The sequence below is a fragment of the Sabethes cyaneus genome, chromosome 2 (genome assembly GCF_943734655.1).
Source record: "Sabethes cyaneus chromosome 2, idSabCyanKW18_F2, whole genome shotgun sequence".
In the NCBI taxonomy this organism is placed as follows: Eukaryota; Metazoa; Arthropoda; class Insecta; order Diptera; family Culicidae; genus Sabethes; species Sabethes cyaneus.
This window is the reverse complement of record NC_071354.1, coordinates 172,419,851-172,436,900: the sequence shown is the minus strand read 5'-3', so window position 1 is coordinate 172,436,900 and position 17,050 is coordinate 172,419,851. Positions and strand designations below refer to the sequence as shown.

Sequence of the window (17,050 nt, the reverse complement as noted above, 5' to 3'; positions counted from 1 at the left end):
GGTGTTAGGGGCGACTGGAGAGTGGCAGCCCAAGACCGAGTAATGTGGAGATGGCTCCTGAATTCGGCATTGATTCGATAAGCGGATTGTCGCCGAAAAAGTAAAAGTAATTAAGATGGATGATATAATTTGATCTACTTTATATTGAGATGAGTTACAAAAATCAGCATTCTGTCCTGCTATATAACCAAATTGTAACAAAGCATGTTATAAGTAACAGAACAAGATAGAATATTGGTAGAACATTTTGTGTGTCGCAAGTTTTTCAATCATATTTTTTACAAAGTTTGATAGAAATATCAACCTAAGCTACAATTCTGTAATATTTTTGATATAATCATCTGATCGGGAACTTACTGTTCCGCAAAACTAACAAACACATAATAAAAAGAAGTTCAAATGTCAGTTAAACATTCATATAATGTTGTCGAGATCGATTGGGATGTATTTGATTGAGGATTTTCGGCTGTCCAGTCGATTATCTATCGAAAATGGCTTTTTTATACTGCCTGACGTTTCGGCGCTCGATTTTGGCATTTTTCAAAGGATATATACTTTCATATAATCTAAAATTTGATTGCATTTTGCTTCTTTCTTGACTTTGAAACGAATTTATCCTTTCTTCGGTGAACACAAATATAAAACTGCGGATTTTTTTTAGCAAAATCTTACAACGTTGAGCACAGGACAGAACACATTCAGCCACGATGGAATAGGTTTCGGCAGCATCAAAAGAACGCGCTTGGTTTTTAATATCGTTGTCAGTATCAGTAAATGCACATTTAATGAAGAATCATATAAATTTTCTTGAAAATTTGCTAGAAATTTTTTGAAAGTTTATTTGAATTCCTTTTTGAAGAGATATTTGAAACTATTTTTGGAATTATTTTCTCCGTGATTTTTCAACCTCGCAAACACGGACGACACATGTATACATGGACTGGCTATTATGAACCAATTTCCATGCAATGACCGTTGCAGCTGATGGTTAAGGCAGGAGACAGGGCAGAACATATTCGAACGAAACAGAACAGAATAGGATAGCATCAAAACGACAAACATGATTATTGCTTGTTCTTTAGCTAGTATTGTTTTATCAAAACTTATTTTCTATCAATTCCACTAATGTTTAAAAGGATATTTAGGTTATTGTTATTTTGAATCATAAACTGAGTAAATCTTTCTTACTTATGTATAACTTACATCAGATTTCGTACAAAAATGTTATGCACAATTTGTATAATGCAGTGATTAGACAAAAAATCACTGCATTGATGTGGATTGAAAGCTTTTTAACGATCGAAGTACCAACTATTTCTCCGAAGCTTGGAAAAAAGAAATTAATATATAAAATAAATATTATATTACATCTTAAATATATTTTTGATCCATATTCTAAACTTGACCAAAAAAATCGAGTTTCACTCATTTATATGCATTGCGTCGCAAATTCAGTCGTAGAAACCGCAACGAAAGTTCATCATCGAATGCTCAACAATCACATGCCAGTCCATCCCGACGGATTTGACCAAATCACGATCAAATTGTGCCCCTTGTGACGTACACATAGAACAAAGCCCGTACTTTTCGCTACTTGTAGACATCAGGCACACGATTGCGCTACAGTACTACTCTGTCAAACTGCACGGCTGCTACAGCAAGGCAGCAAAGCTCATCAGGATAATTGGATGCGCACGAGGTCCCGCGTGTGCCCAGACGCGAAACAGTTGCGCCAATAATCTTAGCTGCTCATGTGTGTTCGGTACATTACTAAATAAGCACACACAAACTTCGCATGCATATATGTCTACATCTACTAAGGCGGATCGCACCACAATCTAATCAACGATCATAGTTTCACTGCTGTGATGATAACAGGGTAACAGGGCTGAGAATCGGTTCCGCGATCATTTAAATTTGAACTCTTTGACGCTGCGATTACTTGTTGTGGAAAATTAACAACCCATAAAGGAGTAGAGAATAAAATAAAAACTAACCTGAAGGATAGTAAAATCGTTTCGAAAACTGCGGCGGCCCGTTTTGATTTATTTCGGCAATCGCTGCCAAATGGTTTGAATGTTGTTGAAGCTGCTGCTGTTGATGTTGAAGGTGGGCCGGGTGGTGCTGTTGATGGTGTGGTTGTTGCTGATGTTGGTGATGTTGCTGTTGCTGTTGCTGTTGCTGTTGCTGCTGCTGCTGCTGCTGCTGCTGTTGTTGTTGATGATGATGAAGCTGCTGCGATGCATTACCGTGTTGCTGCATCCCAGAGTTTTGGGATGTGTTGTTCTGAGTTATGCCGGGATGGTGTTGCTGTTGCTGCTGCACTGCAGCAGCTATAGCAATTCCATAATGATTCTCGTTGTAGAGTCTTTGATACGAAGGAAAAGTCCAGTTTGCGGTAAGCGAGTTGGATCGTTCCAGCCGAGAGTGATTCGAATGATTAGAGTTAATGTGATTCTGAATCTGCTGAGAAATGGACCACGGATTGGACACGTTATTTCCGGACGAATGCCGAGGTGACTCGCTGTTTTGGTGATGTCTTTGTTGATCTTGTTGACGCAAATCCATCTCAGACTCCGTCTGATCGGAACCGCTTGTACTCTGTACCATTTCATCCTCTGATTGATTCGCAACGTTGCGTGCTCCTTCTCCACCGTTCATTTGATAATAATTAGTCATCTCGGAAGCACCACTCGCTGTTCCAGTCCCGGCTGTTCCGGATTGACCGTTAAAATAGCTGCCGCAGGCAGTTTCAGTTCCCATCTTCGACACGGGTACAAAAATTCACGATTCTGCTGTGTCGCAAAATTCACCCACATAAACACATTCGCTTTAGTAACACCAAAGCCACGATGATTGGTATGTCCGTTTTGTAATGTTTTTACACCTAGGGCACGTTTTTAACGATTTACAGGCCCCGGGCTAGCCGTTACTGCCACTAGCAAAAATCTACCGAAACAACGATGGCAAAGCAGTAGACTAACCATTTTCCGTCGGACACTAAACGTCGACCGCGATAATTCACTTGACATGCACTCGACAACAATGGTACGACTGAAAAGAGGGAAACCCCTTCAGAAAAACAGGATTCATTTCCTATCGGTCACACACGGTTGGAAAATTTCCGTCGCACGGTATGCTTCAGCCACGAATCGTCCAGTGCCAAACACAACAACGGAACGCGAAAAGTCGATAATCGTATTTATTGGTAAAAGGTCAGAACGGATATGGCGCTTTTCTGCACACTAAACACTGCAGTCACTGGCACTAGGCTTCGATCGATCGGCAACTTAGTTTCAAATTACTTGTTTTTTTTTTGTTGGTTTAAAGATCAACGCTGAATGCACACCTGCAGAGGATTAGACACGCACGGAAGTAACACGGAATGCCAAGAGCCGTACATACGCATCCAGATCCCCAGGGAAGGAGAAAAAATGCAAATACATACGATAAGCTTCCACAATCTGGTTTAAGTGTTCTGCAGTGGAATTCGTATAGATTAATTGGTCAATTTAGTTTCAAGCTACAAAAAGCACCTACTAAACGCAAATTCCTTACCGAATTCGAATCGGATTTCGGCTTTGCGTGTAGTAGTTTCCGAGCAAGAATACTGAACAATCTGAACAATTCATCTCCCTGAGACTGTGCTGCATTAGGCTCACTATCGATTCAGCGTTTCCTGATCACTTTCACCTTAGAATTAGTAAAACTCTTAATCAATGTAATCTGTAATCCATCGATAGGTTCGAGTCCTGTGAGAGGGAATGCGAACTAGCACAACTTGTTGACGACGCTTTTGGTAGAAAACTGTTGCACATGCACTGCTTTAGCAATACCCAGAGGTTGTCTTTGGTTTTGGTCGCCAAGCAGACTCCAAGCCAAGATGCGCAGTACCACAACATCTCTTCTGTCTTTGTCTCCTGTTGGATCATGCTCGACAACATGTGACCGTATTCTGCTATTGATGAGCTGTGATTACCATGCAGCATCTAACAACCCCTGAAACGACTGCCGAAGATGTCCTGCAGAGTGCGTACAGTACAAACCGAATGCCTACCTCACTTGCGACCGACATTGCATCCACCGATTGAACGACTGACTGAAGCAACTCCTTTGCTCCAGTGCAAACAACAACGGTTGGCTTCTGCCGGGTTCTACAACATCCCCCACGGGTGAGCCACCCTTCGTCTTCACCGATGGGAATTGAAGCACTCACAGCCGCGCACACACAAGGGGGTGGAGTTTCGTGTCACGCGGATTCAGACACGATCAAGAGTATTAAACGACACAGGCTCTATGCAAAATACACGTGGCTGACCACGTTTCTCTCTCTGTCTCGTTCTATCTCTACCATACGCCGCGCGCCGGTGGCGGTCGGACGCGCTATCGGAGCTGTGAGTGCGAAGTGTAGAAAGGGCCGCCACTCTGGGGTGCGAGAAACGGCAACAAATAAAAAATAATAAAACAATCTAACCGACGACGACGACGACGACGACGACATAGCTTCAGCAAAATGTTGAATTGCGTTTGGATTCCTAAGGAAATTTTCAGCTCACCGGTTTTGCAGTTCTCATAAATGTGTCGGCTCGAAATAGTTTATTCGACGAAAGGTGAGGACAATTGTTCATAATGGCACAGAAGCAGAGTTTTTCCATGCGGAATAGTGGGAAACTAATGGGCAGAATTGCCACTCACTGACGATACTTTTATAATGCTTGAGTATAAAATCATGAAAACATATTGCCGAGAACGGTTTTTTGTGATTAATATACTATTGAGCTAAATATTTAATAAATAAACGAATTATCCTTTTAATATGGGTTATATATAAACACCAAATAATGCATATTGATGAGAGAAGTGGAAATTCTCTGTGAATCTTTTCCACGATTTCCCAAACACAAACGTCACATGCATATACTTTATTATTTCCTTATGTAGACTTATTACTACGACCAGTACTGTTGATTTTTTGTGATATTGCCTGTTTCCTCCCGGAAAAAAATAACCAACACGAAGATAAAAAATATGGTAACAGTAGGATACAAAATACAGTAAAAACAATAAAATTTATCGTCCGAAAATATAACCAAACTATCAAACTTATTGTTGTCCACCATAACTTTCATGGTTTACAGAGATTTTTCCATAAAAATGACGGGTTGTTAAGTATCTTAACAATAAAAAAATCTAGTTTTTCGCAAACAAAAATTTTCATTTACAGTAAAAGTTATCGTCCTTTTATGGTAATTTTTTTAGGCGAAAAAACAAAATACAGTTAAGATTTGTATAACGCGGTGGATGGAGCTGTACGCCCATCGCGATGTCTCAGGTGTCCATTAACCAATAAAGTTGATTTTTGATAGTTGACTAGGTTACACCACATGCTAACAATGTTCCAACTTTATCAACTTTATTGGTTAACACAGCTGAGATATCGCGATGGGCGTACAGCACGAACCACCGCGTTATACAAATCTTTACTGTATAATTAAAAAGGGCATGACGAAATACGACCTATTATATAGCATAAAATAAGAAACAAAAATATCAATAAAATTTGTGTTTGAGGTACTTTTACAATAAATCTACCATAAGTTTCAATGTGCATAATAAAAACTGTGGTAGACGCATTGTTTCTACTGCCAAATTTAAAGTAAATTTTTTTACGGGCTGTTACCTGCATTGCATTTCTTTTTGCTATAATGGCTGTTGAGTGAGCAACATGCTCATAGTTTTTTTTACGCGTGTGATGTATATTACCTTAAAATGAAGAGGTGTGCTTCACGACAGATAAACAGGCATTCTTAGAAGAAAAATCAACAAAAATTATCACGTACATTTTACTGGCCTGAATCACGTTAAAACTATAGTTATTTGAGATTAGATTTTCATATCAATTGGTTGGATAACATTTACTGAACATCGCAGTGCATTTTGTTGTTAATGAACCACTATTAAACTTGAGTTATAGTCGCGTGAAATGGTTAGGTTGCTGCGACTATTTTAGGCCTATTTTTCATTGTGGTATCTGTGTGGTTTGAATTTCCAGCAAGCCGAACGAACCTGTATGGAACAAACCACAACATTTATAAAGCAATCGCCTGAATTACTCAATGCGCGGTACTGCGCGTGCACCCACCATATTATTTTTTAGTTGCGCAATTAACAATAAAGTTGATTTTAGACATAATGTTAGGGATTATCAAAGGCTTATCGCCTACCAAAAATCACCTATAAATTGTTGAGGAATATCGATGAGCAAACAGCACCATCCAAGGGCCTATTCGGTGGATTGCTGTAACAGTAGACCAAAAGGGAGTCAGATGGTTTAATGTGTTGGTGTTTTTCAAGTGCTGCATGCATACCGACAATATAATTAATCTAGTATGAATTTTTACTCAATATGCTAGAAGTGTTCTTGGCGTCTGTGTCTTGCACATTTACTGTAGTGTAAATGACGCACCTCACTTGGCTTAGGCTGAAATTAACAACAACATTAATTTTTAGCTGGTGAATGAAAATTGATTTATATTTTCATATCAGAGGGGAATTTTTATGTTTCTCTTCCTCCTGGATAAAAAGAAGTAGAATTGTTCGGTGATACAACTGCTTAATTTCTAGAACAAGTAAACGTAAACAAAATTGTGTATTTTCCAAATTTTCAAACTATCCATTATCGAGAGCGGATACACGTAAGCAGCGCCGTAGCGTGCGGCTGGCTAGACTGGCTCCCGCCAAGGGCTCTAAAAAGGGTCTGTATTCAGTAAGGCCTTAGCAATAACACATGCCATTAAAAACCTGACTGATTTTAAAGATTTTTCATGCCACGTTATCACTTGATGTGCATGCAACAGGTACGGCGAAAACAGTCAAACAACTGCGCTTGATGCTTTGTTCGTACTGTCCGCTCCACCCCATGGTTGTGGCCATGGTGAAGCACTTCGTATCCACTGAATAGAGCCAATCTGGCAATTACAACAACCTCCTCTGCTAGAAAGCCGCAAATGTTGAACGGAAGCCTGGTTCTGGACGCTCGATAGTATTGCGCGACCGTAATGTGCAACAGAAGCTGAAAATGAATACTGAGAGCAGGGTGGTCTCATCGTGTCGCGTCATGGGTCGGGAGGTCAGAGTAACCGGCTAAACGGTGAAGAAGTACTTGACCAAAATATATTTTTATGAGGATGCACCAGTCAAGACTATCTGTGTCTGAGTAGGAGGCAATTGCCAAGAGAACAGTTGAAGGTACCGGTGTAAAACATTTCCGGTGAAGCACGATGTCATGGTCATGATGGGTGACGAAGACTACTTGACACTGGGTGGCAATGATTGGCAGAGGACTGAGTACTTTACGTACCTCACCAAAAAGACAAGTGATGACGTCAAGTATATCTTCCGCTCCAATTACCCGAAGAAGATCCTTCTGTGGCTGGCGAAAGTCCTGGTGAACCGTTGTAAAGCCATTTGCCAGGGCGTCGAAGTATAGTTATAGAAGGCTTAATAAACATAGGATTTAAGGATAAATTGTTTCATTGAATTATCTTTTGTATTTTTCTCATCGTCACGGACTGCCGGCAGCTTCCGGGGCTATTGTTCTTCACCGCCCAGCACAAGTCTGATGTTCCGAAGGAAGTACGGAAGCAGAAACTTTTAAAGTGTACCAAGAAATATATGATTTGGCAAGCAATCTATTCATGTGGCAAACGGAGTGAGCCGTTCGTACCGGGACTGTAAATGGGCAGATCTACCTCAAGGAGTATGTACAGAAGCGTCTGCTTCCTCTGTTGAAGCAACACGAGAGCGCTATGATCTTCTGGCCGGATCTAGCTTCGTGCCGCTATTCAAAGTATGTCCTGGAGTGGTAGGAAGCCTACGGGGCCACTTTCGAACCCAATGATATGAAGCCCCCGAAAGCACCGAAAGTAAGGCCCATCGAAAAATACTGAGCTATTATGAAGCAGACACTACGGAAGCATCCCAAGAAGGTCAAATCTGAGGAAAACATGAAGAAAAAGTGGGTTTCCGTACAGAAGAAGGTGCAACCAGATATTTATTTTATTTTATTTAACACTGCCTTCAATAAAAAATCGTAAAGACTGAAAATGCTTCTAAACCATGTTTCACTGCGTAATTTCACTGATTCGTTTTTTAAAACTGACTTTGGCATATGCGAAGTCAAAAATTTCACCAACAGCGTTGAAGGCTTGAAGACATGAATTTAATGCGTTGTTCTGGCCTAAGTGCGTCCGGTGGAAAGGTATTGCAAGTAACTGCGTATCGCGAAACCGGCAAGGAGGTACGTTGATTAGCACCTGTTCTAATAATGCTGGGCAGTCAATGTTTCCCTGCATTAGGTCAAAAACGAACATTCTTTGTTGATTGGTACGCCTACCTGACAGTAGATCGAGGTTGATCAGCTTGATAATGAGGAAGATTGATCGGATCGTTCCAGGGCAAATTGCGCAGAGCAAAACGTTTTTTTTTCTGTACTCGCTGGATTACAAGGGTTTGCGGTACCTGATACGGGCATCAAACGATAGAAGCGTACTCCAAGATGCTACGCACCAACGCGCAATACAACGTTTTGAGTGCGTAAATGTCGCTAAAGCTGGAAGCATGACGACGAATGAATCCTAGTGTGGTGAATGCCTTCGCGGTGATAATTCCGATGTGTTCGTTGAATCTGACTTTCGAGTCAATTGTGACGCCTAAGTCGCATATTGAGTAAACGCGATCTACAATGTCTAACCCCAATGAGTATTGATGGTGCAGAGCATTATTACTTCGAGTGAATGTTACTATTTTGCATTTTTTGTAGTTGACGCGCATGCCATTGCTGTCGCACCAAATTAATAGTTTCTATAAGTCCTCTTGCAGTGCCACGCAGTCCGAAACCGACAGTATTGCTCGAAAAAAATTCAAATCATCGGCGAAGGAAAGTACAGGAGATGACATAGATGTACCCAGGTCGTTTACGAAAATGTTCAACAGCAGTGGTCCAACTACGCTTCCTTGGGGTACGCCGGAGGGAATAAGAAACGTTCGAGATCGTGCAGAATTCACTGCCACGTATGCCGTGCGGTCCGTCAGATATGAACTGAGCCATTCTGTAATCCAATCCGGTAGACCCATGTGCTTCAACTTGGCGATAACCGGAATGTGTGGAACAGTATCAAAAGCTTTTGCAAAGTCGATGTATACCGAGTCCACTAGTCGTCTAGCTTCAACTTCTTTGGATAAAGTAGTAACGTAGCACATCAGATTAGTGGTAGTTGACCGTTTCGTCATGAAGTCGTGCTAAGTTTCAGAGCTGACTGGTGCTACTGCGTTATATAGCGTGCTGTGGACTAGTTTTTCTAATACCTTACTAAGGTAACAAAGTAGCGAGACTGTGTTGTACAGTAGCCTTATGAGTGGAGTTAAGCGTAAAATGCGTGAATGAAATAAATCTGCCAAAAGCTGGGTTATAGGGTTATATTTTGTTGTCTGAGAGTTTGAAAAGGATGGGTCAACTAGGTAATTTGCTACAGCGTTTTTTCCGTAATGCACTTTGATATGCTTTGACTATACTTTGCGCACATTTTCACAATCATTCCATATGGTAGTTCTATGGTAGTGCAAGAAATCAGTTTGTGCTTATCATAGCGAAATTCAACTACGCATTGATTTTATCTGAATTGTAACACATTGAGTAAAAGGCTAATTGTCAACATTTCTAGATATTTTAAAAATAAGCAAGCATGTAAAGATATATCAGCAAATAAATGTGAAGTGACGTATTTAATATAGTTTCAAAATGATGATGGTAATTATGCTATTTTTTGCAAATAACATAGTTTGTTATAAAAGTGATATGTAAAATATTTAGTGGCGAAATTTATATTGCTCATTCATAACTCAGTGTGTCACTCCTATCTGAATCTGTTATAAACATGAATTTTTCGCTTTTTACTTTCTAGTTAGTTTATTTTCGATTTGTAACATAATGTGTAAAGTCTATATTTTTGGTCTAATATCAAGAATTTTTCAGTTTGCCTGAGTCTACATTTTTCGCATTAAACATTTATACTTCCCCAACTAAATAGATAAAAAAATATATTAAACAATATAGCGAGTCCATCCGGCGAAAACTTTGGGTGAAGGCTGAACAGAGTTACTGAACTCATTCTCAAATTTTGAACTAAGAAAAAGATTGCCAATAAATAGCAGAACTTAATATTTTTACCCAAAATCCTATCGATAACAGCACACAATGCCAACAGAACAACGGAAGGCTTCAACTGCTCCCGAGGCAAGTCAAAGGTATCCGCTTTCGAGTTCATCGAATCACTCAATATATGCGCCTGTCGGCTGATTGTCGTCTACGTACTAGTTATAAATCTTGCCTGATGCGACAGAAGCATCAGGGTGTCTTGTTTTGCTACTGGGGCCCTAGCCTGGTTAGGGATAAAGATTCAAGAGACACTCAGAACGCTAGGGTGACTTACCTAAGTATTACGAACGACATCTAATAATTTTTATTCGTTATTTATTACTTTATTTTATCACAATAGGAAAGGAAAAATAGAATAAATCCAGAGTAATAGCAAAAACAAGAATTGCTGAACAAGCAATTATTCTGTGAAAGAATAATAATACACAGTAAAATTTCAGAGCACCACCCTATGGATCATTTAGCAAAAACACATTCCCAAGCACGCGAGTGAGTGAATTGTTAGTCTGCTTGCAACAATTAACCGATGCCGATGTGCTGCTGCTGCTTCTGCTGTTGCTGTTGGTAATGGGGTGATTTGTCATTTAACCGGGAATTTCATCTGGTGGTTTTTGCGGAGTAGAATTGGTGGATAATTTCCACTTTTTCCTCCCGTTTCCGTCTGTGAAGGGAAATATTTGACACTGCATGCCGGAATGTTGATCCAACGAACGGATGCGACATTTAATGAACAAATATCCAAAATGAGGCGAGCACAAAGCAAAGGAAAATTTTCGGAGAATGGTTCGCGAAAAACGTCGCACCTGGGTGTTCAATTACAAAACGAATGAAACAATTAAATTTGAAGTTGTTAAAACAAAGCACTACTTCCTTTATTAGACGTTTTATTTTTGTTTGTAAGCATGTCTATTTCATGCTGCAACAATTATTTGCAGCATGTAAATTGATGAATGAAATGCAAGTGTGAATGCTTGCTTTTAAATAATTGTATGTTCCCAACAAGATATTTTTAATTACTGAGAAAATGGTCGTTGAACGTTAATCATGCATTTATTAAACATATTTTTTCCCCTTTTTTCATCTATAGGTCGACAGTTAGCAGTTCAAATACTATAAATATAAAAATAAGTTAAAGTTTACCAATTTAAATTGGATGCCATACATCTTGGGGACATTTACCTACAACGGAATCTTCAACTCTTCTCCGCTGCAGGAAAATAAGAAATTCAAATCATTCTCGAACATCTTCAGAAACTCTGTGTGGGTTTCGTGAAACTTATCGGACTATACTATACGATTCCATTCCTGTGCACAGGGTGAACCTCGTGACAGTCCACGGGATCGGTGTGTATTCGAGAATATCCATAGCCCGAGGGCGGTGCAACTCCTACCTAACTGCTTCAGGTCAACGGCGTCCAGCATCATTAACGTTATCATCCTTGTCGTCATCAACATCATCGTCATTGAAAACACCACCGTATGTACCACAGATACCTCGTGGGGTACGTGGGGTGGGAAACAGTACTGAATGGCGGTACAGGTAAGAGTGGTGGAGCAGGCAGGTACAGCACGGTAGCGAACTGCTATGCTGGTGGACAGCTTATGATGAGCTATAGCCACAGTCACAGACTCACAACTGCTGTGCGGCAGTGGCAGCCACACGCAGCTGACTGCGGCCGGAGCAGGGGGTAGCCACAGGCAGAGGAAACAATCGCCATCCAAAGCATTTGTCACGTTTTCAGAACACGTGCGACATTCTCGAATGCCGAAGGGCCGTAGCTTTCTGCGCGCACTCTTACTCTGTCTCGCTCGCTCTTTCTCTTTGTTTTCACGACTCGATGCGTCCCGCACTCTTGCCGGGCACAGACGCGCGTTTCGTAAAACGTGAGAGTTTACCACTACGGCTCTACGGCAGCTAGCAGCAGCTACCTAGCAATGATGATAACGCCCGGTCGTACAGACATTCGCGAAGCGTTACCACGTCGATCCGATTGGCGCTGTAGTGAGACTCGCGGACGCTCAACAGTGCCACCTTGTGACGAGCACTGTTCAACAAGCCACAGTCGAAGAGAGCATTCGTCTCTCCACCGTAACGCCACAAATTCTCTGTTTTGGTTTTCCGACAAACTACGCTGAAAAACAGATCAGTGGGTGGTATAAAAAGCACGGATTTTTCCCTGTGCTGTGGTAACCAAAAACTCTGTGGCATATGTGTGCGCGCCCTTGGGCGGAAAAGTTTGGTCTGTTTGAAGCGGCCGCGACCAACAATGGCACTCGACGGGAGGGCAATCCTTTTGTACACGGGGAAATATATGTACCTACCAGCTCAAACCATCGGTTTTTATCTTCCGAAGCGGTCGCACACTGTAACCGGGAGTAGCGGAATCATGCCACGTGATTGTGAATCGGATTTTACCTGTCAGGCCACGTGACGTGGCTTGCTTGTCTGTATTGTCCGCACTGTCGGAGCGGATAACTTTATAAACGAGGGATTTCTGTGTGCTTAATTTTAACTTGCGTTGCTGGTTGCTGCCGTCGTTTGGGTGATTACAATCGGTCAGCGGGTCTGCGTGGGTTGAGAAGGATTTCAGAAGGCGGTTTTATGCAGGTGTTTTAAAATAGCTTTCTTCTGTAACTGCTAGAGAAGGTCATATTACGCGAAATGCAACGTACTGAACAAAAGGTTAACAGGGAAACATTACAATCGAAGTATGTAACTGCACTATCCAGCTTTATACGAGCCATAATCGCGGGCGGCATAATTCGTGTTCGTATTTTTTGAACAGCATTTTTGACATTTCTGTATGTGTTTTTCGCTGGAAATGATCATCTAGAAATCGACACGTCTTCGGAACTTAATTTCACTGTTTGTTAACGCTGTGCTAGTTATCATCCATATGCAGCCTAGTGATAAACAATCTTCAGAGTACATTTTAACCTACTAAATAACTTTATAGAACATAGTGTGCAAAATTTTTGAGCAGAACTGATTTTAAAATAGCCTGCGCAGTTAGCGTCGGGGCACAAATGCTAGCCTAACAAGCCAGACGTCGTATGTTCGAGTCTCGACTGATCGGTGCCGCTACAGAGTTAATAAGATCTTTGCCCTAGCCCCGTAATTTTCTTATACTTCAATAACCGGCTGCGAGGTCTGTCTATCAAGAAGGGTCAAGTTCTGAAGGATGTTTACACTCATGGCTTTAAACGAAACATCGGACCACGAAACAATTCAATAGTGATATACTAGGCAATTATACCTTTCAAATGAGACTAATAACGCATAAATCGGTTCAGCCATCTCCGAGAAACAGACGATAGAAAATGCGCTGCACACACACATACACGCATACTCTCCCCCCTCTCTCTCTCTCTCTCTCTCTCTCTCTCACACACACACACACACACACACACACACACACACACACACACACACACACACACACACACACACACACACACACACACACACACACACACACACACACACACACACACACACACACACACACACACACACACACACACACACACACACACACACACACACACACACACACACACACACACACACACACACACACACACACACACACACACACACACACACACACACACACACACACACACACACACACACACACACACACACACACACACACACACACACACACACACACACACACACACACACACACACACACACACACACACACACACACACACACACACAGACATTGCTCAGTTCGTCGAGCTCTATCGATTGGCATATGTGACTCGGCCCTCCGGGCCAATTTCTAAACCTTTGTTATATACCTATACCAAAGGTAAAACTATGGCTCCCACCGCTTGCGTTGATGAACAAAAAGCAACACCAGAGAAGTGAACTGTCAAATGCGTGTTGCGAAAAACAGTGGTTAGGACCAAAGTGTATTCAGCTTTTTACGAGCCATAATGGCGGACGTCGTTCGTAATATTTGGACAGCATTTTTGACATTTCCTTAATACACCGCACGTTAGTGAATAAAATATCACTAATTCAGTATTCAGCTTTTTACCAGCCATAAAGACGGACGGCATAATCCATGTTCGTAATATTTGAACAGCATTTTTGGCATTTCTGCATACATCGCACATTTTCTTTCCGCACGTTCTCACGGCAAAACGAAAGGAACGTGCGGAAAGAAAGTGTGCGATGTATGCAGAAATGTCAAAAATGCTGTTCAAATATTACGAACATGGATTATGCCATCCGCTATTATGGCTCGTAAAATGCTGGATAGAAAGTTTCTGTCAATGAGACATACAAACCAAATGGTTTACTGGGAAACGATTTAAGCTAAAATAGCACTTTTATGAGCGATTACGTTCTTATTAATTGGACAATTTTTCCTGCAAACGTTGTTTGAAGGTAATAAATAGTCGAAGCCACAACATTTTCACTGAAAATGTTATACCGTATACTTTTTGCCGAAATTTTAGTGTAATTCGTGGTAGTGTACAACATGCTCGCGAAATGCTTCTTGTTTTGACGCCATTTTTAGCAAAACTTGGCAAGCATATCCTTCTGCTGGATAAATAAACTTAATTTACTAATTCCTTCTAATTTAGTATTATCCAGCTCTTTACGAGCCATAATGGCGGACCGCATAATCTGTGTTCGTAATATTTGACAGTTTTTTTGACATTTCCTAAATACACCGCACGTTTTCTTTCCGCACGTTGACGGTAAAACTAAAGGAAAACGCGCGACAAATGTTACGAACGCCATCCGCCATAATGGCTCGTAAAAAGCTAGATTGAATTATATATTCAGGTTTTAATTATTTTATAATTGATAGCACATATTAGGAACCTATTGGATGTGATAAAACTGCAGATATGAGCCGGGAAGACACCGGAAACTTCAGAATCAAAATACAATCCAGCTTTTTACGAGCCATAATGGCGGACATGTTCGTAGTATTTGAACAGATTTTTTGACATTTCAGTAACAGAGCTTTCTGACTGCTCAAGCACCCACACTAGCGAACACGAAATACGCTTGTAGGGTATGTTGCTACTTCGTCGTAATCGCCTATTCCCGTCCTATCCAAAACAAATTATTAAAAATATCAGCATTTTTATGACGCACACTGCAAAACTAGTTATTCCCTAATATTTTAGTTTGTTGTCTATCACATGCGATCAGTCAAAGTGAGCTGAGATCTATTTAAATGCTTTTTATCATTAAAGAAGTCCTACCAGCCAAATTTCCTACGTTTTTTCATGCGACGAAGAAGATAATGTCGACTAATCGTTTTAATTTCCGTCATTCATAAATGAAAATAACTCACGCAAGGCATTGTCGTTATTCTACAACCAGGAAAACTTGCCCGACCTGCAGAAATTTTGTAGAATAACATTTGTCATGCCGTCCTACACAAATACATGCGCGTTAGCTTCGTAAACATTATTGTAATTTTTAATTCGGACGATGAAAAATTTTGATGGACGGATTTTAAAACGGTACGACGAATTTTAGAAATAAAGTCAGTTGCGTAATTTCAATAATATGCTTTAATAGTCGCTTTTCAGTGATTTCAAAGTTAACGGATCGGAAGGTAAGTGTGTTTTAATCAAATCAGCCTAAGAACTTTTCTAGTATTCATTAAATCCATCCAACAAATGATGAAAATTAGAATGGCTTTACCTATTACGACGGGAATCAGAAAAAAACCCTATATACATGACATTTGCCTCATTTTTGGGAAGAGCTGATGCCTGTTTGCCTCATTTTCAAGCACCAATACACACTCAAAATAAATTTCACGTCAAAATCATAGGAAAAGTTATGTGAATATTTTCCATCCAGCTTTTCCTGTACTATTTACGTGATTTTCAGGTAGTTCGCACGCATACTAATGCGTTAACGTGAAAATCAGATAGATGTTATTATTTTTTCCAATAACAATCAGCTAAAAGTCACGTAAATCCCTGTAGAGAAATTTACGTGATTTTTCACGTGGAAAGGACGTGTGGATTATTTTGAGTGCACACCTAAATGGAAATGTCTATTCATCGCATGTTTTCTTACCGTAAGTTCCTTTAGTTTTACCGTGGACGTGCGGAAACAAAACGTGCGATGTATTACTAAAATGTCAAAAATGCTGCTCAAATATTACGAACACGGATTACGCCGTCCGCCATTAAGCAAAGCAAAGCCTTGGTGCTACATTCCGTTTTCGAAAATTGAGCTTCTGCTCTTATACGACAGACTTCGAAGCCAGCTGTTAGAGCACAGAACAATTACAGGGCCAGTTGCTATGATCCTATTTACTCTAACAGCCTCTCCCAGCCGAGTTTCGAACGTACGACGACTGGCTTATTAGGCAGCATCTTACATCGAGGCTAACTGGGAGGGTCCACCATTATGGCTCGTCAAAAGCTGGATACAGAACGCATCTCTTGCATTTGTCTGCTTTTCGATATATGTCAGACTACCACCTCAGCCGCAGAAGGATAAACAAAACAAAAAATATTGGCAGAAAGAGGAGAGAGAGAGAGAGCGCTTGTTGATGTACAAAATTCCTCGAAAAAATTCCAAAATTTTGGTTGCCACCCGTTAGTCGAGCGAATCCAATGTAGCTTAAGATATAGTGCATCGTTCGTGATTTATTTGGTCATTTGCCTTGATATTTATGCACTTAAAAATTATCCGGTCATCACGATCTTTTTATCCCAAGTTTTTTGTTTACATTTGTTGATTGCCAGGCCACCTAGGACAGGACATGACATGTGACTTCTTATTATTCTTGTTTATTGTTTTGGCGATTCCCTTTCAAAATTTACTACGGC

The 17,050-nt window shown here is 40.7% G+C and overlaps 1 protein-coding gene across 1 annotated transcript; it reads right to left on the bottom strand.

The window, feature by feature from the left end:
• Positions 1–1,992: 1,992 nt before the first annotated feature.
• LOC128736357 (putative cyclin-dependent serine/threonine-protein kinase DDB_G0272797/DDB_G0274007) lies at positions 1,993–4,010 on the bottom strand. Its single transcript, XM_053830832.1, has one exon. The coding sequence runs from the start codon at positions 2,761–2,763 to the stop codon at positions 1,993–1,995; it is 771 nt and encodes a 256-aa protein (XP_053686807.1). The 5' UTR covers positions 2,764–4,010.
• Between the last annotated feature and the right edge of the window lie 13,040 nt (positions 4,011–17,050).